The sequence below is a fragment of the Procambarus clarkii genome, chromosome 37, assembly GCF_040958095.1.
Source record: "Procambarus clarkii isolate CNS0578487 chromosome 37, FALCON_Pclarkii_2.0, whole genome shotgun sequence".
In the NCBI taxonomy this organism is placed as follows: Eukaryota; Metazoa; Arthropoda; class Malacostraca; order Decapoda; family Cambaridae; genus Procambarus; species Procambarus clarkii.
In genome coordinates, this window is record NC_091186.1 from 19,515,238 (window position 1) to 19,542,737 (window position 27,500).

The 27,500-nt window shown below is 46.9% G+C and overlaps 1 protein-coding gene across 1 annotated transcript in view; it reads left to right on the forward strand.

The window, feature by feature from the left end:
• The first annotated feature begins 289 nt into the window (after positions 1 to 289).
• LOC123765735 (lysosome membrane protein 2) overlaps positions 290 to 27,500 on the forward strand; it is a 211,498-nt gene continuing 184,287 nt past the window's right edge. The window contains 2 exon segments of the mRNA XM_069337228.1: positions 290 to 759; positions 3,928 to 4,203. Of these exon segments, the coding sequence (XP_069193329.1) occupies positions 4,090 to 4,203 (114 nt within the window). The 5' untranslated portion in view covers positions 290 to 759; positions 3,928 to 4,089.

Genomic DNA, 27,500 nt, shown 5'->3' on the forward strand with positions numbered 1-27,500 from the left:
TATATATATATATATATATATATATATATATATATATATATATATATATATATATATATATATATATATATATATATATATATATATATATATATATATATATATATATATATATATAAGGTATATTTCGTGGACCTTGGCGTATACGTACTGAGTATGGTAAGTAAGTGTCCAGGATGTTGCCTCATACGTGTTTATAACAATTCATAACGCACGATAAATTGATTGAGTTGCCGCCAGTTGCACTTAACATAAAATAGACTCCATTGTGTGCAATGGAAATATTAACAAAAATATATTTATAAATATTGCTATTTATAAGGCAATGTTGACTTTGATCAGCTGTTCCCAGCACGCGCCCAAAACGTTACATAATGACGACATCCTGTGGTGCCAAATGTCATTTCCTGCAATCATTATATTCCTTCCTTTGAAACCTATAAATAGACAATAAATGCATACTCGTACTTAGACAAAATTTTTATAAATAATAGTAATGAAGATTTATCAGATTTTTAGAGAAGGTAGTTATGGTTTATTGAGGGGGAAGAACGAGATAGAAAGGAAGAGGTGGCACCGAGCGGGACGTTTAGGGGTGAGTGGGAGCGGTGTCGGCCAGAACGTTGCCAGCCGCGGCGGGCAGAGCAGACGCACCCTCAGCTCTCGTCACTGTGTCGTGTCCCTCCCTCCTTCCGTCTCCTTCATAACGTCTAGTGATCTCCGAGTTAATACTCGTGGAAAATCACCGCGGAAAGAAAGGTGATAAGTGCGTGTTGTGTGTGGGGCGTGGAGGGCCAGCAAGCTCTATTATTGACCGGTAGAGTGAGGCTACAACCACAGAGTCATTCACCTTTCATCTCCACCACCCGGCACCCTCCTTCAGCAGTGGTGGCTCACACTACACCCTCCTTCAGCAGTGGTGGCTCACACTACACCCTCCTGCAGCAGTGGTGGCTCACACTACACCCTCCTGCAGCAGTGGTGGCTCACACTACACCCTCCTGCAGCAGTGGTGGCTCACACTACACCCTCCTACAGCAGTGGTGGCTCACACTACACCCTCCTGCAGCAGTGGTGGCTCACACTACACCCTCCTACAGCAGTGGTGGCTCACACTACACCCTCCTGCAGCAGTGGTGGCTCACACTACACCCTCCTGCAGCAGTGATGGCTCACACTACACCCTCCTACAGCAGTGGTGGCTCACACTACACCCTCCTACAGCAGTGGTGGCTCACACTACACCCTTCTACAGCAGTGGTGGCTCACACTACACCCTCCTGCAGCAGTGGTGGCTCACACTACACCCTCCTACAGCAGTGGTGGCTCACACTACACCCTCCTGCAGCAGTGGTGGCTCACACTACACCCTCCTACAGCAGTGGTGGCTCACACTACACCCTCCTACAGCAGTGGTGGCTCACACTACACCCTCCTGCAGCAGTGGTGGCTCACACTACACCCTCCTACAGCAGTGGTGGCTCACACTACACCCTCCTGCAGCAGTGGTGGCTCACACTACACCCTCCTGCAGCAGTGGTGGCTCACACTACACCCTCCTACAGCAGTGGTGGCTCACACTACACCCTCCTGCAGCAGTGGTGGCTCACACTACACCCTCCTGCAGCAGTGGTGGCTCACACTACACCCTCCTGCAGCAGTGGTGGCTCACACTACACCCTCCTGCAGCAGTGGTGGCTCACACTACACCCTCCTACAGCAGTGGTGGCTCACACTACACCCTCCTGCAGCAGTGGTGGCTCACACTACACCCTCCTGCAGCAGTGGTGGCTCACACTACACCCTCCTACAGCAGTGGTGGCTCACACTACACCCTCCTGCAGCAGTGGTGGCTCACACTACACCCTCCTGCAGTAGTGGTTGTCCACACTACACCCTCCTACAGTAATGATAACACACTACACCCTCCTGCAGTAATGATAACACACTACACCCTCCTGCAGCAGTGGTTGTCCACACTACACCCTCCTACAGTAATGATAACACACTACACCCTCCTGCAGTAATGATAACACTACACCCTCCTGTAGTAATGATAACACACTACACCCTCCTGTAGTAATGATAACTCACTACACCCTCCTGCAGTAATGATAACACACTACACCCTCCTACAGTAATGATAACACACTACACCCTCCTACAGTAATGATAACACACTACACCCTCCTACAGTAATGATAACCACACTACACCCTCCTACAGTAATGATAACACACTACACCCTCCTACAGTAATGATATCCACACTACACCCTCCTACAGTAATGATAACCACACTACACCCTCCTACAGTAATGATAACACACTACACCCTCCTACAGTAATGATATCCACACTACACCCTCCTACAGTAATGATAACCACACTACACCCTCCTACAGTAATGATAACACACTACACCCTCCTACAGTAATGATATCCACACTACACCCTCCTGCAGTAATGATAACCACACTACATCCTCCTACAGTAATGATAACCACACTACACCCTCCTGCAGTAATGATAACCACACTACACCCTCCTACAGTAATGATATCCACACTACACCCTCCTACAGTAATGATAACCACACTACACCCTCCTACAGTAATGATAACACACTACACCCTCCTACAGTAATGATATCCACACTACACCCTCCTGCAGTAATGATAACCACACTACAACCTCCTACAGTAATGATAACCACACTACACCCTCCTACAGTAATGATATCCACACTACACCCTCCTGCAGTAATGATAACCACACTACACCCTCCTACAGTAATGATATCCACACTACACCCTCCTACAGTAATGATAACACACTACACCCTCCTACAGTAATGATAACCACACTACACCCTCCTACAGTAATGATAACCACACTACACCCTCCTACAGTAATGATAACCACACTACACCCTCCTACAGTAATGATAACCACACTACACCCTCCTGCAGTAATGATAACCACACTACACCCTCCTACAGTAATGATAACCACACTACACCCTCCTACAGTAATGATAACCACACTACACCCTCCTACAGTAATGATAACCACACTACACCCTCCTACAGTAATGATAACACACTACACCCTCCTACAGTAATGATAACACACTACACCCTCCTACAGTAATGATATCCACACTACACCCTCCTGCAGTAATGATAACCACACTACACCCTCCTACAGTAATGATAACCACACTACACCCTCCTACAGTAATGATATCCACACTACACCCTCCTGCAGTAATGATAACCACACTACACCCTCCTACAGTAATGATATCCACACTACACCCTCCTACAGTAATGATAACACACTACACCCTCCTACAGTAATGATATCCACACTACACCCTCCTGCAGTAATGATAACCACACTACACCCTCCTACAGTAATGATAACCACACTACACCCTCCTACAGTAATGATAACCACACTACACCCTCCTGCAGTAATGATAACCACACTACACCCTCCTACAGTAATGATAACCACACTACACCCTCCTACAGTAATGATAACACACTACACCCTCCTACAGTAATGATAACCACACTACACCCTCCTGCAGTAATGATAACCACACTACACCCTCCTACAGTAATGATAACCTCACTACACCCTCCTACAGTAATGATAACCACACTACACCCTCCTACAGTAATGATAACACACTACACCCTCCTACAGTAATGATAACCACACTACACCCTCCTACAGTAATGATAACCCACACTACACCCTCCTACAGTAATGATAACCACACTACACCCTCCTACAGTAATGATAACACACTACACCCTCCTACAGTAATGATAACCCACACTACACCCTCCTACAGTAATGATATCCACACTACACCCTCCTACAGTAATGATAACCACACTACACCCTCCTACAGCAGTGATACTTGAGACGAGTCACATCTCGTGTTGAGAAGATAACTAGAGTGCCATACAGCAGTGCCATACAGCAGTGCCAGGCACCACTAAGCGATACACATACTCACCCGGAGGACGGGCTAGTGTGGCACTGAGTGTCAGCGAGTGTTGAGAGTGGCACCATGGTGCCTGTCAAGCAGGTGACGGTGCTGGCCAGTGTCGGCACTATCCTGGTGGTGCTCAGTGCCGTCTTCATGGGCATCTTCCCCGTCATCTTCAGCTCCATCGTCAACAAGGTGAGGCTCCACTCTCATAAGTCTTCACTCATACTCACTCAAAATCTAATTTGTATGAGAATTTCGACGTGATTTGTCCTTTAAGCCTGACTGTTGAGGCAGTTTAAGGGTGTTTTATCTAGTCTGATGGCTGTTAGGGCTGTTGGCCAGTTTATCTATGGGTTCCGTTATCACTGTCGGGTGTGTGGATTCCGTTATCCTGTTGGGTGTATGGGTTCCGTTATCCAGTCGGGTGTGTGGATTCCGTTATCCAGTCGGGTGTGTGGATTCCGTTATCCTGTCGGGTGTATGGGTTCCGTTATCCAGTCAGGTGTGTGGGTTCTGTTATCCAGTCGGGTGTGTGGGTTCTGTTATCCAGTCGGGTGTATGGGTTCCGTTATCCAGTCGGGTGTATGGGTTCTGTTATCCAGTCGGGTGTATGGGTTCTGTTATCCAGTCGGGTGTATGGGTTCCGTTATCCAGACGGGTGTATGGGTTCTGTTATCCAGTCGGGTGTATGGGTTCCGTTATCCAGACGGGTGTATGGGTTCTGTTATCCAGTCGGGTGTATGGGTTCCATTATCCAGTCGGGTGTATGGGTTCCGTTATCCAATCGGGTGTATGGGTTCCGTTATCCAGACGGGTGTATGGGTTCCGTTATCCAGTCGGGTGTATGGGTTCCGTTATCCAGACGGGTGTATGGGTTCCGTTATCCAGACGGGTGTGTGGGTTCCGTTATCCAGACGGGTGTCTGGGTTCCGTTATCCAGTCAGGTGTATGGGTTCCGTTATCCAGACGGGTGTATGGGTTCCGTTATCCAGTCGGGTGTATGGGTTCCGTTATCCAGACGGGTGTGTGGGTTCCGTTATCCAGTCGGGTGTATGGGTTCCGTTATCCAGACGGGTGTATGGGTTCCGTTATCCAGTCGGGTGTATGGGTTCCGTTATCCAGTCAGGTGTAAGGGTTCCGTTATCCAGTCAGGTGTAAGGGTTCCGTTATCCAGACGGGTGTATGGGTTCCGTTATAACAGAACTCATGTCTCGTGGGTAATACTACCCATGGGTATTCATGACTCTCTTCATGCCTCAGAAAATAGGCAATATACCATCATAAAATCTTCACTCAGTTATCACACTTCATAAAAAAGTAAATTCAAATCAAAAGTTTTAATATTATATTTCAGTATACAAAAAAATTAATATTGCAAGAAACAATAGAGTGGCCAATACTAGCAGCGTCTATAATGTCTAGCACATCCGCCTCAATTATAGGTGTGAAGCTCCTGTTTCTTCCCTTCATAATTCTTTAAACAAAATTCCCTATTACTCGCCACTAAGAATCTTAGCCTTGACCGCCGGTACCAGTTTGTGACAGTGTTGACTGTGGGCACCTGGGAGGCTCCTCCACCACAGTCTCTGACAGTTGAGGTGGGTTAGGCTATGGTAGGCTCAGTTAGGTTAGGCTATGGTAGGCTCAGTTAGGTTAGGCTATGGTAGGCTCAGTTGGGTTAGGCTATGGTAGGCTCAGTTAGGTTAGGCTATGGTAGGCTCAGTTAGTTTAGGCTATGGTAGGCTCAGTTAGGTTAGGCTATGATAGGCTCAGTTAGGTTAGGCTATGGTAGGCTCAGTTGGGTTAGGCTATGGTAGGCTCAGTTAGGTTAGGCTATGGTAGGCTCAGTTAGGTTAGGCTATGGTAGGCTCAGTTGGGTTAGGCTATGGTAGGCTCGGTTGGGTTAGGCTATGGTAGGCTCAGATTTAGATTAGGCTGTGTTGGGTTAGGTTTAAACCCGGCTGGGGACCGTCTTGTACATAATATGACACACATCTGATACTCGAAGGTAAACACAACAATTGATTGTACCATCATGATGGTACAATCATTATTCCTCACAATTACTGTCAACGGAGTAAGCCTAAAGTTCTCTAAGGAAAGGATTTGAACACTTAGTGAAGCATTAAGCCTAGCCACAATAGGCCTCGCAGCAGTTATTAAAACTGTTGAAACTTGGCCAACGGTTGGTACAACGTGTGAACAAGTCTTAACACCTAACACCTTGCAACAATGTTCTAATACGTCATAACAACGATATAAACGTTATAACACGACGCAACAACTTTATTACAAGCTGTAATAAACAATAGTGACAATTACCTTGTGTGTGTACATGGAGAGTTTTGAACTTTCTTACAGTACTATGCTGCTGTATTGTACTGTGCTGTACTGTACTGTGCTGTATTGTACTGTGCTGTACTGTACTGTGCTGTACTGTGCTGTACTGTATTGTACTGTAGTGTATTGTACTGTACTGTATTGTACTGTGCTGTACTGTACTGTACTGTGCTGTACTGTATTGTGCTGTACTGTACTGTGCTGTACTGTGCTGTACTGTATTGTACTGTAGTGTATTGTACTGTACTGTATTGTACTGTACTGTATTGTACTTCACTGTGTACTGTACTGTTCTGTACTGTTCGGTACTGTTCTGTACTGTTCTGTACTGTACTGTTCTGTACTGTACTGTTCTGTACTGTACTGTTCTGTACTGTTCTGTACTGTTCTGTACTGTTCTGTACTGTTCTGTACTGTTCTGTACTGTTCTGTACTGTACTGTTCTGTTCTGTACTGTACTGTTCTGTTCTGTACTGTATTGTACTGTTCTGTACTGTACTGTTCTGTACTGTACTGTTCTGTACTGTTCTGTACTGTTCTGTACTGTACTGTACTGTTCTGTACTGTACTGTTCTGTACTGTTCTGTACTGTTCTGTACTGTTCTGTACTGTACTGTTCTGTACTGTTCTGTACTGTTCTGTACTGTACTGTACTGTTCTGTACTGTACTGTTCTGTACTGTTCTGTACTGTTCTGTACTGTACTGTACTGTTCTGTACTGTACTGTTCTGTACTGTTCTGTACTGTTCTGTACTGTTCTGTACTGTACTGTTCTGTACTGTTCTGTACTGTTCTGTACTGTACTGTACTGTACTGTACTGTTCTGTACTGTTCTGTACTGTTCTGTACTGTTCTGTACTGTACTGTTCTGTACTGTTCTGTACTGTTCTGTACTGTACTGTACTGTTCTGTACTGTACTGTACTGTTCTGTACTGTACTGTACTGTACTGTTCTGTACTGTACTGTACTGTTCTGTACTGTACTGTACTGTACTGTACTGTTCTGTACTGTACTGTACTGATCTGTACTGTACTGTTCTGTACTGTTCTGTACTGTTCTGTACTGTACTGTACTGTTCTGTACTGTTCTGTACTGTACTGTTCTGTACTGTACTGTACTGTACTGTACTGTTCTGTACTGTATTGTACTGTACTGTTCTGTACTGTACTGTACTGATCTGTACTGTACTGTACTGTTCTGTACTGTTCTGTACTGTTCTGTACTGTACTGTACTGTTCTGTACTGTTCTGTACTGTACTGTACTGTACTGTTCTGTACTGTACTGTACTGTACTGTACTGTACTGTTCTGTACTGTACTGTACTGTTCTGTACTGTACTGTACTGTACTGTTCTGTACTGTACTGTTCTGTACTGTACTGTACTGTACTGTTCTGTACTGTACTGTACTGTTCTGTACTGTACTGTTCTGTACTGTTCTGTACTGTACTGTACTGTTCTGTACTGTACTGTACTGTTCTGTACTGTACTGTACTGTACTGTTCTGTACTGTACTGTACTGTACTGTACTGTTCTGTACTGTTCTGTACTGTACTGTTCTGTACTGTACTGTACTGTACTGTACTGTACTGTACTGTTCTGTACTGTTCTGTACTGTTCTGTACTGTACTGTTCTGTACTGTTCTGTACTGTACTGTTCTGTACTGTTCTGTACTGTACTGTTCTGTACTGTACTGTTCTGTACTGTACTGTTCTGTACTGTACTGTTCTGTACTGTACTGTTCTGTACTGTACTGTACTGTACTGTACTGTACTGTTCTGTACTGTACTGTACTGATCTGTACTGTACTGTTCTGTACTGTTCTGTACTGTTCTGTACTGTACTGTACTGTTCTGTACTGTACTGTACTGTTCTGTACTGTACTGTACTGTACTGTACTGTTCTGTACTGTACTGTACTGTACTGTTCTGTACTGTACTGTACTGATCTGTACTGTACTGTACTGTTCTGTACTGTTCTGTACTGTTCTGTACTGTACTGTACTGTTCTGTACTGTTCTGTACTGTACTGTACTGTACTGTTCTGTACTGTACTGTACTGTACTGTTCTGTACTGTACTGTACTGTTCTGTACTGTACTGTACTGTACTGTTCTGTACTGTACTGTACTGTTCTGTACTGTACTGTACTGTACTGTTCTGTATTGTACTGTTCTGTACTGTACTGTTCTGTACTGTTCTGTACTGTACTGTACTGTTCTGTACTGTACTGTACTGTTCTGTACTGTACTGTACTGTACTGTTCTGTACTGTACTGTACTGTACTGTACTGTTCTGTACTGTACTGTTCTGTACTGTACTGTTCTGTACTGTACTGTACTGTACTGTACTGTTCTGTACTGTTCTGTACTGTTCTGTACTGTACTGTTCTGTACTGTTCTGTACTGTACTGTTCTGTACTGTTCTGTACTGTACTGTTCTGTACTGTACTGTTCTGTACTGTACTGTTCTGTACTGTACTGTTCTGTACTGTACTGTGCTGTACTGTACTGTACTGTTCTGTACTGTACTGTTCTGTACTGTTCTGTACTGTACTGTTCTGTACTGTACTGTACTGTTCTGTACTGTACTGTTCTGTACTGTTCTGTACTGTACTGTTCTGTACTGTACTGTTCTGTACTGTACTGTTCTGTACTGTTCTGTACTGTACTGTTCTGTACTGTTCTGTACTGTACTGTTCTGTACTGTACTGTTCTGTACTGTTCTGTACTGTACTGTTCTGTACTGTTCTGTACTGTACTGTTCTGTACTGTACTGTGCTGTACTGTGCTGTACTGTACTGTTCTGTACTGTTCTGTACTGTTCTGTACTGTACTGTTCTGTACTGTACTGTTCTGTACTGTACTGTACTGTACTGTACTGTTCTGTACTGTTCTGTACTGTTCTGTACTGTACTGTACTGTACTGTACTGTTCTGTACTGTACTGTACTGTTCTGTACTGTACTGTACTGTACTGTTCTGTACTGTTCTGTACTGTTCTGTACTGTTCTGTACTGTACTGTACTGTTCTGTACTGTACTGTACTGTTCTGTACTGTACTGTTCTGTACTGTTCTGTACTGTACTGTACTGTTCTGTACTGTTCTGTACTGTACTGTACTGTTCTGTACTGTACTGTACTGTACTGTACTGTTCTGTACTGTTCTGTACTGTTCTGTACTGTTCTGTACTGTACTGTACTGTACTGTACTGTTCTGTACTGTACTGTACTGTTCTGTACTGTACTGTACTGTTCTGTACTGTTCTGTACTGTTCTGTACTGTTCTGTACTGTACTGTTCTGTACTGTACTGTTCTGTACTGTACTGTTCTGTACTGTTCTGTACTGTACTGTACTGTTCTGTACTGTACTGTACTGTTCTGTACTGTTCTGTACTGTACTGTTCTGTACTGTTCTGTACTGTACTGTACTGTTCTGTACTGTTCTGTACTGTACTGTTCTGTACTGTACTGTTCTGTACTGTTCTGTACTGTTCTGTACTGTACTGTTCTGTACTGTACTGTACTGTACTGTACTGTACTGTACTGTTCTGTACTGTACTGTACTGTACTGTTCTGTACTGTTCTGTACTGTACTGTTCTGTACTGTTCTGTACTGTACTGTACTGTACTGTTCTGTACTGTTCTGTACTGTTCTGTACTGTACTGTACTGTTCTGTACTGTTCTGTACTGTACAATTCACACACAACCTGAGAGATGCTTACCATTACTCCTGTAACAATAAAGCAAGGTTAGCGACCTTGAAGCAACGTCGTGTGTCAGAGGTGTGGCAGTTGGGTCATTACTGGCACCGTTATCACACTCCTTCCTCACCAACACTATCATAACGGCATATAACAATCATGGTAACTGCAGAAGGTCTATTGGTCCAGACGAGGCAGCTCCTGTTTATATCCACCCAACATCAGTTATTCAGTTATATATATGTCTAACCTACGCATGAAACAATCCAGGGATCCTACTTTTATTATGTTATGCAGTTCACAAATCAACAACGTCATATATATATGTATATATATATATATATATATATATATATATATATATATATATATATATATATATATATATATATATATATATATATATATATATATTAGTATATTTTGGTAGCAGTCTTTCCTGTAGACATATATTATTAAATATATCTTTTCCACAGCTCATAAAACGGAGGAAAGGGTCCTGAAAGATATTGTTAATAGAAACGTTATCCCTACAGACAAAAATCAGAGGATACAACTGACGATTTACTATAAAACCAGAAAAACGGCCAGCCTACTCATGAGAAACTCTCCAGACACAAAACAGAACGCTTTAAAAGAGACTAACGTCGTCTATGCCTTCAAATGCCCTCTTGGGGACTGTAAGCTCCAAAAAACCCAGTATATAGGCAAGACAACAACATCTCTTTCTAGGCGTTTAACGATGCATAAGCAACAGGGCTCCATTAAGGAACATATAATCTCTTCCCACAACCAAACCATCGGCAGAGAAATCCTAGTAAACAACACAGAAATCATCGATAGATACAGCGATAGCAGGCGGCTTGACGTTTGCGAGGCACTACACATCAAGAAGTCAACACCAGCAATCAACAGCCAATTATTGCACTACTATATTCTACCCACCTCAAGACTCCGCTCCAATATAGAAGCATCAAGAAATATGGACCAATAGGCTTTCTACAAACACTTCTATTCAATATCCATTGTTTCGTGTTCTGTCTTGTGTTGATGAAATTAATACCCTATTAATATCACCTCTTGTTCTGTCTTGTGTTGATGAAATTAATACCCTATTAATGCCACATCTTGTTCTGTCTTGTGTTAATGCCACCTCACCCCATCCACCTCACTCAAATGTAGATATAAAATCGGAGATGCGTAAGTTCTATTCAGTTGTGTATTTGTGAACTAAAGTCTTTGAAAATGTAATAAGTTTTACGAAACGCGCTCGTGTCGCGTCAGACTAGAAATAAAAATGAATTTTGGAGAATTGATTTTTGATTTACCTCCAACAGTGAAAAGAAATGTACGAAAGATTGAGAAAATTCGTGTTAGAATTATTAATCTTACTTTTTCGGTCATATTTAATTATATATATATATATATATATATATATATATATATATATATATATATATATATATATATATATATATATATTGCATAAATATTTACTTAATATGGCTGAGATGAATTAATGCTCATATGTGGTGTTGGAATGTTTTAGGAGTTAATGAGGTCTGGGGATTACCAGAACGTGTGGATAAAATATACAGTGAAACACCTGAGAACTAAAGCGGTGTTAGTAGACGGGTTGTTCCTGAGAATTGTGTGTTTAAAATTTGTTTGTTTGTGTGATTTGTGTGTTGCTAGCTGAGAGATTTCAATGCTAGAGTGTGTCATGATCTTATGGGGGCTTGTAGATGTTGATGCCACACAAGTAATGCACTTGTAGGTCCAAACTCTCTTCTCTCTTTTTAATAAATGAAGGCAGATATGAATAGGAGATAGACGGTTTCATTCATTCTTATGCTGAATAAGCGATCTTTGGCTATATACTGAAACATGGGTGAACAAAAATAGGAGATACTGTGTACACCTTTCATTTATTTTTATATTCGATAAGTAATCAACATTTTTATAGTTGATAAGTAATCCACAGTATGTTGACCAAACCCCACACTGGAAAGTGAAGCGACGACGACGTTTCCGTCCGTCCTGGACAATTCTCAATCGGCTTGATAATGGTCCAGGACGGACTGACACGTCGTCGTCGCATCACTTTCTAATGTGTGGTTTGTTCAACATATTTCAGCCACGTTATTGTGACTCCTCGTCTGCATAATCCGCACTGTGAAAGTGGAAGATCCACACAACTTCGTTATGCATGATATCCAAACTTCTGAAAATATAACTGATATAAACAAACGCGTGGCAGATCTTGAAAGAGAAATTGACAACATGCACTCAGCCCCGGGTCCAGACCTGTGGAATTCAATATTTATAAAGAAATACAAAGTGCCAGTAGCACAGGCACTCAGTATAGTGTGGAGGAAAAGCTTGGACACGGGGGAGATACCAGATGCACTTAAAGTAGCAGACATTGCCCCTCTACACAAGGGAGGGAGCAAAGCATTGGCTAAAAATTACAGACCAGTTGCACTAACGTCCCACATAATAAAAGTATTTGAGAGAGTGATCAGGAGTCGGGTCACTAGTTTCATGGAGACCAATGACCTTCACAACCCAGGCCAACATGGATTTAGAGCGGGAAGATCATGCCTCTCACAGCTACTTGACCATTACGACAAAATTACTGAGGCATTAGAACAACAACAGAATGCAGATGTGGTATACACGGACTTTGCAAAGGCTTTCGATAAATGTGACCATGGGGTGATAACACACAAAATGAGGTCAATGGGTATAACTGGTAAAGTAGGACGCTGGATACTCAGTTTTCTGTCAAACAGAACACAAAGAGTAACAGTCATCCAAATAAAATCGAATTCAAGCGCAGTTAAAAGCTCTGTACCTCAAGGTACAGTCCTTGCACCGCTGCTGTTCCTTATTCTCATATCAGATATAGACAAAAATAAAAAATATAAGCTTCGTATCATCCTTTGCAGTTGACACAAAAGTCAGCATGAAAATTATCTCTGCCGAAGACTTTGAAAAACTACAAACAGATATTAATAAAGTTTTCGACTGGGCAGCAAAATACAGGATATTCTGTTTTTTACTACCAAAAGAAGAATAAAGAATACAAAGAATTTTTTTTGGTAAAGAATACAAAACACAATCAAATCTGCCCATAGTAGGAAAACAGCATGTCAAGGATCTGGGAATAATGATGTCTGACGACCTAACGTTTAGGGAGCATAACCAAGCAAATATTGCGACAGACAGAAAAATTAAAGGATGGATTATGCGAACTTTCAAATCCAGGGATCCCATCACAATGGTTGTACTCTTCAAGTCACTTGTGTTGTCCCGTTATGAGTACTGCTCAGTAGTACTCACTGGCGACGGTCCAGCCTGCGTCCAGGCTGGCTGTCATGGCCTGTAGCGCCTGGCGACGGTCCAGCCTGCGTCCAGGTTGGCTGTCACGGCCTGTAGCGCCTGGCGACGGTCCAGCCTGCGTCCAGGCTGTTTGTCATGGCCTGTAGCGCCTGGCGACGGTCCAGGTTGGCTGTCACGGCCTGTAGCGCCTGGCAACGGTCCAGCCTGCGTCCAGGCTGGCTGTCACGGCCTGTAGCGCCTGGCAACGGTCCAGCCTGCGTCCAGGTTGGCTGTCACGGCCTGTAGCGCCTGGCAACGGTCCAGCCTGCGTCCAGGTTGGCTGTCACGGCCTGTAGCGCCTGGCAACGGTCCAGCCTGCGTCCAGGCTGGCTGTCACGGCCTGTAGCGCCTGGCAACGGTCCAGCCTGCGTCCAGGTTGGCTGTCACGGCCTGTAGCGCCTGGCAACGGTCCAGCCTGCGTCCAGGCTGGCTGTCACGGCCTGTAGCGCCTGGCGACGGTCCAGCCTGCGTCCAGGTTGGCTGTCACGGCCTGTAGCGCCTGGCGACGGTCCAGCCTGCGTCCAGGCTGGCTGTCACGGCCTGTAGCGCCTGGCGACGGTCCAGCCTGCGTCCAGGTTGGCTGTCACGGCCTGTAGCGCCTGGCAACGGTCCAGCCTGCGTCCAGGCTGGCTGTCACGGCCTGTAGCGCCTGGTGACGGTCCAGCCTGCGTCCAGGCTGGCTGTCACGGCCTGTAGCGCCTGGCGACGGTCCAGCTTGCGTCCAGGTTGGCTGTCACGGCCTGTAGCGCCTGGCAACGGTCCAGCCTGCGTCCAGGTTGGCTGTCACGGCCTGTAGCGCCTGGCGACGGTCCAGCCTGCGTCCAGGCTGGCTGTCACGGCCTGTAGCGCCTGGCAACGGTCCAGCCTGCGTCCAGGTTGGCTGTCACGGCCTGTAGCGCCTGGCAACGGTCCAGCCTGCGTCCAAGCTGGCTGTCACGGCCGGTAGCGCCTGGCGACGGTCCAGCCTGCGTCCAGGCTGGCTGTCACGGCCTGTAGCGCCTGGCAACGGTCCAGCCTGCGTCCAGGTTGGCTGTCACGGCCTGTAGCGCCTGGCGACGGTCCAGCTTGCGTCCAGGTTGGCTGTCACGGCCTGTAGCGCCTGGCAACGGTCCAGCCTGCGTCCAGGTTGGCTGTCACGGCCTGTAGCGCCTGGCGACGGTCCAGCCTGCGTCCAGGCTGGCTGTCACGGCCTGTAGCGCCTGGCAACGGTCCAGCCTGCGTCCAGGTTGGCTGTCACGGCCTGTAGCGCCTGGCAACGGTCCAGCCTGCGTCCAAGCTGGCTGTCACGGCCGGTAGCGCCTGGCGACGGTCCAGCCTGCGTCCAGGCTGGCTGTCACGGCCTGTAGCGCCTGGCAACGGTCCAGCCTGCGTCCAGGTTGGCTGTCACGGCCTGTAGCGCCTGGCGACGGTCCAGCCTGCGTCAGGAGACCCTCGCCGCCTCCCTTGTTACTGGACAGTTGGTGCTGGGGCCCTCGTCACACCTGGGTGTACTGTACATGTACACTATGGTACACCTGGGTGTACTGTACATGTACACTATGGTACACCTGGGTGTACTGTACATGTACACTATGGTACACCTGGGTGTACTGTACATGAACACTCTCACTATGGATTGACCTGTACACCCCAGAGAGGTGTTGTCCCACAGACCTGTACACCCCAGAGAGGTGTCCCACAGACCTGTACACCCCAGAGAGGTGTTGTCCCACAGAACTGTACACCCCAGAGAGGTGTTGTCTCACACACCTGTACACCCCAGAGAGGTGTCCCACAGACCTGTACACCCCAGAGAGGTGTTGTCCCACAGACCTGTACACCCCAGAGAGGTGTTGTCCCACAGACCTGTACACCCCAGAGAGGTGTTGTCCCACAGACCTGTACACCCCAGAGAGGTGTTGTCCCACAGACCTGTACACCCCGGAGAGGTGTCCCACAGTCCTGTACACCCCAGAGAGGTGTCCCACAGACCTGTACACCCCAGAGAGGTGTTGTCCCACAGACCTGTACACCCCAGAGAGGTGTCCCACAGACCTGTACACCCCAGAGAGGTGTCCCATAGACCTGTACACCCCAGAGAGGTGTCCCACACACCTGTACACCCCAGAGAGGTGTCCCACACACCTGTACACCCCAGAGAGGTGTCCCATAGACCTGTACACCCCAGAGAGGTGTTGTCCCACAGACCTGTACACACCAGAGAGGTGTTGTCCCACACACCTGTACACCCCAGAGAGGTGTCCCACAGACCTGTACACCCCAGAGAGGTGTTGTCCCATAGACCTGTACACCCCAGAGAGGTGTCCCATAGACCTGTACACCCCAGAGAGGTGTCCCATAGACCTGAACACCCCAGAGAGGTGTCCCATAGACCTGTACACCCCAGAGAGGTGTCCCACACACCTGTACACCCCAGAGAGGTGTTGTCCCACAGACCTGTACACCCCAGAGAGGTGTCCCATAGACCTGTACACCCCAGAGAGGTGTCCCATAGACCTGTACACCCCAGAGAGGTGTCCCATAGACCTGTACACCCCAGAGAGGTGTCCCATAGACCTGTACACCCCAGAGAGGTGTCCCATAGACCTGTACACCCCAGAGAGGTGTCCCATAGACCTGTACACCCCAGAGAGGTGTCCCATAGACCTGTACACCCCAGAGAGGTGTCCCATAGACCTGTACACCCCAGAGAGGTGTCCCATAGACCTGTACACCCCAGAGAGGTGTCCCATAGACCTGTACACCCCAGAGAGGTGTCCCATAGACCTGTACACCCCAGAGAGGTGTCCCATAGACCTGTACACCCCAGAGAGGTGTTGTCTCACACACCTGTACACCCCAGAGAGGTGTTGTCCCATAGACCTGTACACCCCAGAGAGGTGTCCCATAGACCTGTACACCCCAGAGAGGTGTCCCATAGACCTGTACACCCCAGAGAGGTGTCCCATAGACCTGTACACCCCAGAGAGGTGTCCCATAGACCTGTACACCCCAGAGAGGTGTTGTCTCACACACCTGTACACCCCAGAGAGGTGTTGTCCCATAGACCTGTACACCCCAGAGAGGTGTCCCATAGACCTGTACACCCCAGAGAGGTGTCCCATAGACCTGTACACCCCAGAGAGGTGTTGTCTCACACACCTGTACACCCCAGAGAGGTGTTGTCCCATAGACCTGTACACCCCAGAGAGGTGTCCCATAGACCTGTACACCCCAGAGAGGTGTCCCATAGACCTGTACACCCCAGAGAGGTGTCCCATAGACCTGTACACCCCAGAGAGGTGTCCCACAGACCTGTACACCCCAGAGAGGTGTCCCACAGACCTGTACACCCCAGAGAGGGGTGACGGGGGTGCAGGAGACGGGCGCCGAACACGGAGACGGGACGGGACAGTAATGTAATAATCCGAACATTGAAAGTCAGACGGTGGCGAACCATTACAAGGTCAAGTGAAAATAAGCTATGACTTATTAATGTTGCATCCGCCTCTTGTGTGGCGCGGAGCTACCACACTCCACCATTTTTGTCTGGGTTCGACTCCTGGCCAGGGAAAATTATGTGACAGTCCTTAAGTCATTAAGCTCCCGTTCCCCGAGCAGTAAGTGGGTACCTGTTTCCTTGGATCAGGCTTACCAGGCCGTTATGGGGCTTACCCTACTAGGGGAAACTAGTTGGGTAAGGCTTACCATGAACTATGGGAAGGGAAAGCTCTCAGCCAGCTAACAGGAGTCAGCAGTCGTCTGCTCCTGTACCCTCCTGTGTGTAGACGACTTGTGTGTAAAAACTAAGATGGATGAAACATGGAGGGAGAGAGGGAGAGAGAGAGAGAGAGAGAGAGAGAGAGAGAGAGAGAGAGAGAGAGAGAGAGAGGGAGGGAGAAGGACACAGCTCCCACTAACAACTAGGTTACTGCCATGAGCCAAGGTTCACCACCATCAAGATGCAAGAGGTTGATCACCACACACACCTGGCCCCACACCCAGACACACATACCTGGCCCCACACCCAGACACACACACCAGGCCCCACACCCAGACTCACACACCTGGCCCCACACCCAGACTCACACACCTGGCCCCACACCCAGACACACACACCTCCAGGGTGACACAACACCTCGAGGGTGACACAGCACCTCCAGTGTGACACAGCACCTCCAGGGTGACACAACACCTCCAGGGTGACACAGCACCTCCAGGGTGACACAGCACCTCCAGGGTGACACAACACCTCCAGGGTGACACAGCACCTCCAGGGTGACACAACACCTCCAGGGTGACACAGCACTAGGGTGACACAACACCTCCAGGGTGACACAACACCTCCAGGGTGACACAGCACCTCCAGGGTGACACAGCACCTCCAGGGAGACAGGGCCAGGCTGGCCCTGTCACTGTCGTGGCTACAGTGCCAGGCTGGCCCTGACACTGTCGTGGCTACAGTGCCAGGCTGGCCCAGTCACTGTCGTGGCTACAGTGTCAGGCTGGCCCAGTCACTGTCGTGGCTACAGTGCCAGGCTGGCCCTGACACTGTCGTGGCTACAGTGCCAGGCTGGCCCTGACACTGTCGTGGCTACAGTGCCAGGCTGGCCCTGACATTGTCGTGGCTACAGTGCCAGGCTGGCCCCTGACACTGTCGTGGCTACAGTGCCAGGCTGGCCCTGTCACTGTCGTGGCTACAGTGCCAGGCTGGCCTTGACACTGTCGTGGCTACAGTGCCAGGCTGGCCCAGTCACTGTCGTGGCTACAGTGCCAGGCTGGCCCTGTCACTGTCGTGGCTAAAGTGCCAGGCTGGCCCAGTCACTGTCGTGGCTACAGTGCCAGGCTGGCCCTGTCACTGTCGTGGCTACAGTGCCAGGCTGGCCCTGACACTGTCGTGGCTACAGTGCCAGGCTGGCCCCTGACACTGTCGTGACTACAGTGCCATGGCCAGCCTGACACTTACCTCACTGTGGGGTCCGTGGCCCTCAGGGTCTATGAAACATTTCACCGGGTCCATGGAACAAGTCTTCAAGACCTGTATACAAGATAAACCTATAAGGAAGTACATAATTAGACTGTGGCGAGGCGTGACTGACAGACCATTACCCGGCCGACCTCTACACACAATTATCCTCACAACATAAGGACTCAAAAAAACTCAGATTCAGAGTTTTATGTTTTAATATTTGTGCTAACACCAACTGTTTTGTGGAACACACTTATAAGGTAACTAACATCTAGGGAGATATACGAGGAGATACGGAAACATATGTGTTTACTAGTTGTGTTTACTAGTTGTGTTCACTAGTTGTGTTTACTAGTTGTGTTTTTGCGGGGGTTGAGCTTTGCTCTTTCGGCCCGCCTCTCAACTGTCAATCAACTGTTTACTAACTACTTTTTTTTTTTCCACACCACACACACACCCCCCAGGAAGCAGCCCGTGACAGCGGACTAACTCCCAGGTACCTAATTACTGCTAGGTAACAGGGGCACTTAGGGTGAAAGAAACTTTGCCCATTTGTTTCTGCCTCGTGCGGGAATCGAACCCGCGCCACAGAATTACGAGTCCTGCGCGCTATCCACCAGGCTACGAGGCCCCCCTATGTGTGTGTGTGTGTGTATCACGAAAATAAACACGTCATTAAAAATGTGACAATGTCAGACCACGGAGGAAAATTGAAGCAGGAATTACCTTAAGTACTTTCGTATATTAATACATCTTCAGAAGGAGTGAAGATGGACTCCTTGTGAAGATGTATTAATATACGAAAGTGCTTAAGGAAATTCCTGTTTCAATTTTCCTGGGTGGTGTGACACTGTGACATAGTTATGTATATATAGTATAGTATATTATATAGTATAGTGAAAGATGCCCGGAAACTTGGGCATAGGTGCTAGGCTGGGCATCACAGCTGGCTTACCATGACCTATGGGAAGGGAAAGCTCTCAGCCTTGTAACACGGGTCACCATATACAAACCCCAAACTGTCTTTATTTTCCGCTTGTTACATCTTGTAATAAAGTTGTTACATCTTGGCTTAACGTGTTTATGACGTATTAGAACGTTGTTACAACATGCTATATTGGTTGTTATAACTGGTTAGGTGTTAAAACTTGTTCGAACGTTGTACCAACGTCGTAGTTTCGGTGTGTGTTTGGCGGTCGTCTGCTCCTGTGTGTAAAACTAGTAGGGTAAGGCTTACCATGTCTAACTCCCAGGTACCTATTTACTGATAGGTGAACAGTGCATCAGGGTGAAAGAAAGTCTTTCACCCAGATGCTTTTCTCCCATTTCTTTCCGCCTCCGCCTGGAATCGAACCCGGGTCATTAAGACTACGTCCATTATACACTGTCCGCTCAACCGCGAGGCCCCTGTAATGTGCGTGTGTGTGCGTGTGTGTGTGTGTGTGTGTGTGTGTGTGTGTGTGTGTGTGTGTGTGTGTGTGTGTGTGTGTGTGTGTGTGTGTGTGTGTGCGTGTGTGTGCGTGTGTGTGTGTGTGTGCGTGTGTGTGTGTGTGTGTGCGTGTGTGTGTGTGTGTGTGTGTGTGTACTCACGTAGTTGTACTCACCTAGTTGTGCTTGCGGGGGTTGAGCTCTGGCTCTTTGGTCCCGCCTCTCAACTGTCAATCAACTGTTACTAACTACTACTAATTTCCCCCTCCCCCCCCCCACACACACACTCATAGGAAACTATGAGGAGATAAGAAAATTCCTAACAGATATAGCATGGGAAACAGAGCTCAGGGGAAAGACGGCCCAAGATATGATGGATTACATCACGCAGAAGTGCAAGGACGCAGCAAACAAGTTTGTCCCAGTCCAAAAGGAAAACAGAGAAATGCAGATGAGAAACCCATGGTTTAATCAGAGATGTAGGCTAGCTAAGCAGCAAAGTAAAAGGGCATGGAGAAACTATAGGAATAACAGGACACTGGAGAGCAGAGAAAGATACCAGAATGCCAGGAATGAATATGTCAGGATGAGAAGAGAGGTAGAAAGACAATACGAAAATGACATCGCAAGCAAGGCAAAGACTCAGCCTAAATTTCTGCATAGCCACATCAGGAGAAAAACAACAGTAAAGGAACAGGTTATGAAATTAAGGATAGGGGCGGAAGGATTCACTACAAACGACAAGGAAGTGTGTGAGGAACTGAATAAGAAATTCCAGGAGGTCTTCACTTTAGAGCAAGGAGGAATTCCTGACATAAGAGAGGGAATAGTTAACCAGGAACCACTGGAAGAGTTTGAGATTTGAGTAGTTAGTAATAGTTGATTGATTGACAGTTGAGAGGCGGGCCGAAAGAGCAGAGCTCAACCCCCGCAAGCACAACTAGGTGAGTACACACACATACACACACACACACACACACACACACACACACACAGACACACACACACACACACACACACACACACACACACACACACACACACACACACACACACACACACACACACACACACACACATACACATATAAATAGGATAACGACAGCAGCGTACTCTACACTGGCGAAAATTAGAACATCATTCAGAAACCTAAGTGAGGAGGCTTTTAGGGCGCTTTACACTGCCTACGTGAGGCCAATCTTAGAGTATGCCGCCTCATCATGGAGTCCCCACCTGAAGAAACACATAAGGAAACTGGAAAAGGTTCAGAAGTTTGCAACAAGACTTCTCTCAGAGCTACGAGGGATGGGGTATGAAGGAACTGAACCTTACGACACTAGAGAAAAGAAGGGAGAGAGGGGATATGATAGGAACATATAAAATACTCAGGGGAATTTACAAAGTGGAAATAGATGAAATGTTCACACATAATAATAACAGAACGATGGAACATGGGTGGAAGCTTGAAACTCAGATGAGTCACAGAGATGTTAGGAAGTTTTCTTTCAGCGTGAGAGTAGTGGAAAAATGGAATGCACTTAAGGAACAGGTTGTGGAAGCAAATACTATTCATAATTTTATAATTAGGTATGATAGGGAAATGGGACAGGAGTCATTGCTGTAAACAACCGATGGCTGGAAAGGCGGGATCCAAGAGCCAATGCTCGATCCTGCAAGCACAAATACGTGAGTACACACACACACACACACACACACACACACACACACACACACACACACACACACACACACACACACACACACACACACACACACACACACACAGCCGGTGGCTAAGCGGACAGCACGCTGGACGCGTGATCCTGTGGTCCCGGGTTCGATTCCGGGCGCCGGCGAGAAACAATGGGCAGAGTTTCTTTCACCCTGATGCCCCTGTTACCTAGCAGTAAATAGGTACCTGAGAGTTAGTCAGCTGTTAGACATCACTGCCTAATGCATTCCACCTGTTAACTACTCTGACACTGAAAAAGTTCTTTCTAACGTCCCTGTGGCTCATGTGGGTACTCAGTCTCCTCCTGTGTCCCCTTGTTCGTGTACCACCTGTGTTAAATTATCCATCCTTGTCTACCCTGTCAATTCCCCTGAGGATTTTGTAGGTTGTGATCATGTCCCCCCTTACTCTTCTGTCTTCCAGTGTCGTAAGGTGCATTTCCCGCAGCCTTTCCTCATAACTCATGCCTCTTAGTTCTGGGACAAGTCTAGTAGCATACCTTTGGACTTTTTCCAGCTTCGTCTTGTGCTTGACAAGGTACGGGCTCCATGCTGGGGCCGCATACTCCAGGATTGGTCTTACATATGTGGTGTACAAGATTCTGAATGATTCCTTACACAGGTTCCTGAACGCTGTTCTGATGTTAGCCAGCCTCGCATATGCCGCAGACGTTATTCTTTTTATGTGGGCTTCAGGAGACAGGTTTGGTGTGATATCAACTCCTAGATCTTTCTCTCTGTCCGTTTCGTGAAGGACTTTGTGCGAGCATGAATGTGTGTGTGAGTGTGTGTGTGTGTGTGTGTGTACTCACTTAGTTGTACTCACGTAGTTCAACTAGGTGAGTACACACACACACACGCGCGCGCGCTCACACACACACACACACACACACACACACACACACACACACGCGCGTGTGTGTGTGTGTACTCACCTAGTTGTGTTTGCGGGGGTTGAGCTTTGGCTCTTTGGTCCCGCCTCTCAACCGTCAATCAACAGGTGTACAGATTCCTGAGCCTTTTGGGCTCTATCATATTTACATTTGAAACTGTGGATGGAGTCAGCCTCCACCACATCACTTCCTAATGCATTCCATTTATCAACCACTCTGACACTAAAAAAAAAAAAAAAAAAAAATCTTTCTAATATCTCTATGGCTCATTTGGGCACTCAGTTTCCACCTGTGTCCCCTAGTGCGTGTTCCCCTTGTGTTAAATAGCCTGTCTTTATCATTCCTGTCGATTCCCTTCAGAATCTTGAATGTGGTGATCATGTCCCCCCTAACTCTTCTGTCTTCCAACGAAGTGAGGTTTAATTCCCGTAGTCTCTCCTCGTAACTCATACTCAGCTCGGGTACTAGTCTGGTGGCAAAGCTTTGAACCTTTTCCAGTTTAGTCTTATGCTTGACTAGATATGGACTCCATGCTGGAGCCGCATACTCTAGGATTGGTCTGACATATGTTGTATATAATGTTTTGAAAGATTCCTTACACAAGTTTCTAAAGGCCGTTCTTATGTTAGCCAACCTGGCATATGCTGCTGATGTTATCCTCTTGATATGAGCTTCAGGGGACAGGTCTGGCGTGATATCAACCCCCAGGTCTTTCTCTCTCTCTGACTCTTTAAGTATCTCATCTCCCAAATGATACCTTGTATCTGGTCTCCTGCTTCCTACCCCTATCTTCATTACATTACATTTGCTTGGGTTAAACTCTAACAGCCATTTGTTCGACCATTCCTGCAGCTTGTCCAGGTCTTCTTGAAGCCTCAAGCTGTCCTCCTCTGTCTTAATCCTTCTCATAATTTTGGCGTCGTCAGCAAACATTGAGAGGAATGAGTCTATACCCTCTGGGAGATCATTTACGTATATCAGAAACAGGATAGGTCCAAGCACAGAGCCCTGTGGGACTCCACTGGTGACTTCACGCCATTCTGAGGTCTCACCCCTCACTGTAACTCTCTGCTTCCTATTGCTTAGGTTCTCCCTTATCCACTGGAGCGCCCTACCAGTTACTCCTGCCTGTTTCTCCAGCTTATGCATCAGCCTCTTATGCGGTACTGTGTCAAAGGCTTTCCGACAGTCCAAAAAAATGCAGTCCGCCCATCCTTCTCTTTCTTGCTTAATCTTTGTCACCTGACCATAGAATTCTATCAATCCTGTAAGGCAAGATTTACCCTCCCTGAACCCATGTTGATGGGTTGTCACGAAGTCTCTTCTCTCCAGATGTGTTACTAGGTTTTTTCTCACAATCTTCTCCATCACCTTGCATGGTATACAAGTTAAGGACACTGGCCTGTAGTTCAGTGCCTCTTGTCTGTCACCCTTTTTGTATATTGGTACTACAATAGCAGTCTTCCATATTTCTCGTAGGTCTCCCGTTTCCAGTGACCTACTATACACTATGGAGAGTGGCAAGCACAGTGCTTCTGCACACTCTTTCAATACCCATGGTGAGATTCCGTCCGGCCCAACAGCTTTTCTCACATCTAGCTCCAATAGGTGCTTCTTGACCTCATCTCTTGTAATTTCGAACCTACCCAAGGTCACCTGGTTTCCTGCCACTTCTAGTGCCGTGACTTCTCCCTGGTCTATTGTAAAGACCTCCTGGAACCTTTTGTTGAGTTCTTCACACACCTCTTTGTCATTCTCTGTGTACCTGTCCTCGCCCACCCTAAGTTTCATCACCTGTTCCTTCACTGTTGTCTTCCTCCTGATGTGACTGTGTAGTAGCTTTGGTTCGGTCTTGGCTTTATTAGCTATATCATTTTCATACCTTTTCTCAGCTGCTCTTCTCACACTGACATACTCGTTCCTGGTTCTCTGGTATCTCTCTCTACTTTCTGGTGTTCTGTTATTACGGAAGTTCCTCCACGCCCTTTTGTTCAGCTCCTTTGCTTTCATACATTCCCTATTAAACCACGGATTCTTCTTTTGCTTCTCTGTTTTTTCCTGTCGGGCTGGGACAAACCTGCTTACAGCCTCCTGACATTTTTGGGTGACATAGTCCATCATGTCTTGTACGGACTTGGTTCTGAGTTCTGTGTCCCAATGTATATCCCATAGGAGTTTACTCATCTCCTCATAGTTTCCCTTTCCATAGTTGTGTGTGTGAGCATGTGAGTGTGTGTGTGTGTGTGTGTGTGTGTGTGTGTGTGTGTGTGTGTGTGTGTGTGTGTGTGTACTCACCTAATTGTACTCACCTAATTGTGCTTGCGGGGGTTGAGCTCTGGCTCTTTGGTCCCGCCTCTCAACCATCAATCAACTGGTGTACAGATTCCTGAGCCTATTGGGCTCTATCATATCTACATTTGAAACTGTGTATGGAGTCAGCCTCCACCACATCACTTCCTAATGCATTCCATTTACTAACTACTCTGACACTGAAAAAGTTCTTTCTAACGTCTCTGTGGCTCATTTGGGTACTCAGCTTCCACCTGTGTCCCCTTGTTCGCGTCCCACCAGTGTTGAATAGTTCATCCTTGTTTACCCGGTCGATTCCCCTGAGGATTTTGTAGGTTGTGATCATGTCCCCCCTTACTCTTCTGTCTTCCAGTGTCGTAAGGTGCATTTCCCGCAGCCTTTCCTCATAACTCATGCTTCTTAGTTCTGGGACTAGTCTAGTAGCATACCTTTGGACTTTTTCCAGCTTCGTCTTGTGCTTGACAAGGTACGGGCTCCATGCTGGGGCCGCATACTCCAGGATTGGTCTTACATATGTGGTGTACAAGATTCTGAATGATTCCTTACACAGGTTCCTGAACGCCGTTCTGATGTTAGCCAGCCTCGCATATGCCGCAGACGTTATTCTCTTTATGTGGGCTTCAGGAGACAGGTTTGGTGTGATATCAACTCCTAGATCTTTCTCTCTGTCTGTTTCATTAAGTACTTCATCTCCTATTCTGTATCCTGTGCCTGGCCTCCTGTTTCCACTGCCTAGTTTCATTACTTTGCATTTACTCGGGTTGAACTTCAACAGCCATTTGTTGGACCATTCACTCAGTCTATCCAGGTCATCTTGTAGCCTCCTACTATCATCCTCTGTTTCAATCCTCCTCATAATTTTTGCATCGTCGGCAAACATTGAGAGGAACGAATCTATACCCTCTGGGAGATCATTTACATATACCAGAAACAGTATAGGTCCAAGGACTGACCCCTGCGGGACTCCACTTGTGACGTCTCGCCAATCTGAGACCTCACCCCTCACACAGACTCGTTGTCTCCTGTTGCTTAGGTACTCCTCTATCCACCGGAGTACCTTCCCTCTCACTCCAGCCTGCATCTCCAACTTTCGCACTAGCCTCTTGTGTAGGCACTGTATCAAAGGCTTTCTGACAATCCAAAAATATGCAGTCTGCCCACCCTTCTCTTTCTTGCCTTATTTTTGTTGCCTGGTCGTAGAATTCAAGTAACCCTGTGAGGCAGGACCTGCCATCCCTGAACCCATGTTGATGCTGTGTTACAAAGTTCCTTCGCTCCAGATGCTCCACTAGTTTTTTTCGCACAATCTTCTCCATCAGCTTGCATGGTATGCAGGTTAGGGACACTGGTCTGTAGTTCAGTGCCTCCTGTCTATCCCCTTTCTTGTATATCGGGACTACGTTAGCTGCTTTCCAAATATCTGGCAGTTCCCCTGTTGCCAGTGATTTGTTATACACTATGGAGAGTGGTAGGCACAGTTCTCCTGCTCCTTCCTTTAGAACCCAAGGGGAGATTCCATCTGGGCCTATAGCCTTCGTCACGTCCAACTCTAGTAAACACTTCCTTACTTCCCCACTGGTAATCTCAAACTCTTCCAGTGGTTCCTGGTTAGCTATTCCCTCACTTACCTCTGGAATTTCTCCTTGCTCTAAGGTGAAGACCTCCTGGAATTTCTTATTCAATTCCTCACACACTTCCTTGTCATTTGTAGTGAATCCTTCCGCCCCTATCCTTAATCTCATAACCTGTTCCTTTACTGTTGTTTTTCTCCTAATGTGGCTATGCAACAATTTAGGCTGAGTCTTTGCCTTGCTTGCGATGTCATTTTCGTATTGTCTTTCTGCCTCTCTTCTCATCCTAACATATTCATTCCTGGCATTCTGGTATCTTTCTCTGCTCTCCAGTGTCCTGTTATTCCTATAGTTTCTCCATGCCCTTTTACTTTGCTGCTTAGCTAGCCTACATCTCTGATTAAACCATGGGTTTCTCATCTTCATTTCTCTGTTTTCCTTTTGGACTGGGACAAACTTGTTTGCTGCGTCCTTGCACTTCTGCGTGATGTAATCCATCATATCTTGGGCCGTCTTTCCCCTGAGCTCTGTTTCCCATGCTATATCTGTTAGGAATTTTCTTATCCCCTCATAGTTTCCCTTTCGGTATGCTAACCTTTTGGTTTCGGTATCCCTCCTCGAGTTCAATAACCCTTCTTCAATCAAGTACTCAAACACCAGTACACTGTGGTCGCTCATTCCTACTGGGTCCTCAAAACCGATTTCTCTTATGTCGGAGTCGTTCAGAGTGAAGACTAGGTCGAGTCTCGCTGGTTCGTCATTGCCTCGCATCCTTGTGGGTTCTCCGACATGCTGGGTTAAATAGTTGCTTGTCACCACCTCCAATAGTTTGGCTCTTCACGTATCCTCGCCTCCATGCGGTTCCTTGTTCTCCCAGTCAATCTTTCCGTGATTGAAGTCGCCCATGATGAGCAGGTGGGATCTATTTCTACAGGCAGCAGAGGCTGCCCTCTCAATTATAGTGTTAACTGCCTTGTTGTTGTTTTCATACTCTTGACTGGGTCTCCTGTCATTTGGTGGAGGGTTGTATATTACTGCTACTACTATTCTTGGTCCTCCCATTGTCATGGTGCCTGCTATGTAGTCTCTGAACTCCTCACAGCCCGGGATGGCCATCTCCTTAAAACTCCATTCCCTTCTCATGAGTAGGGCCACTCCGCCTCCTCCCCTACCTTCCCTCTC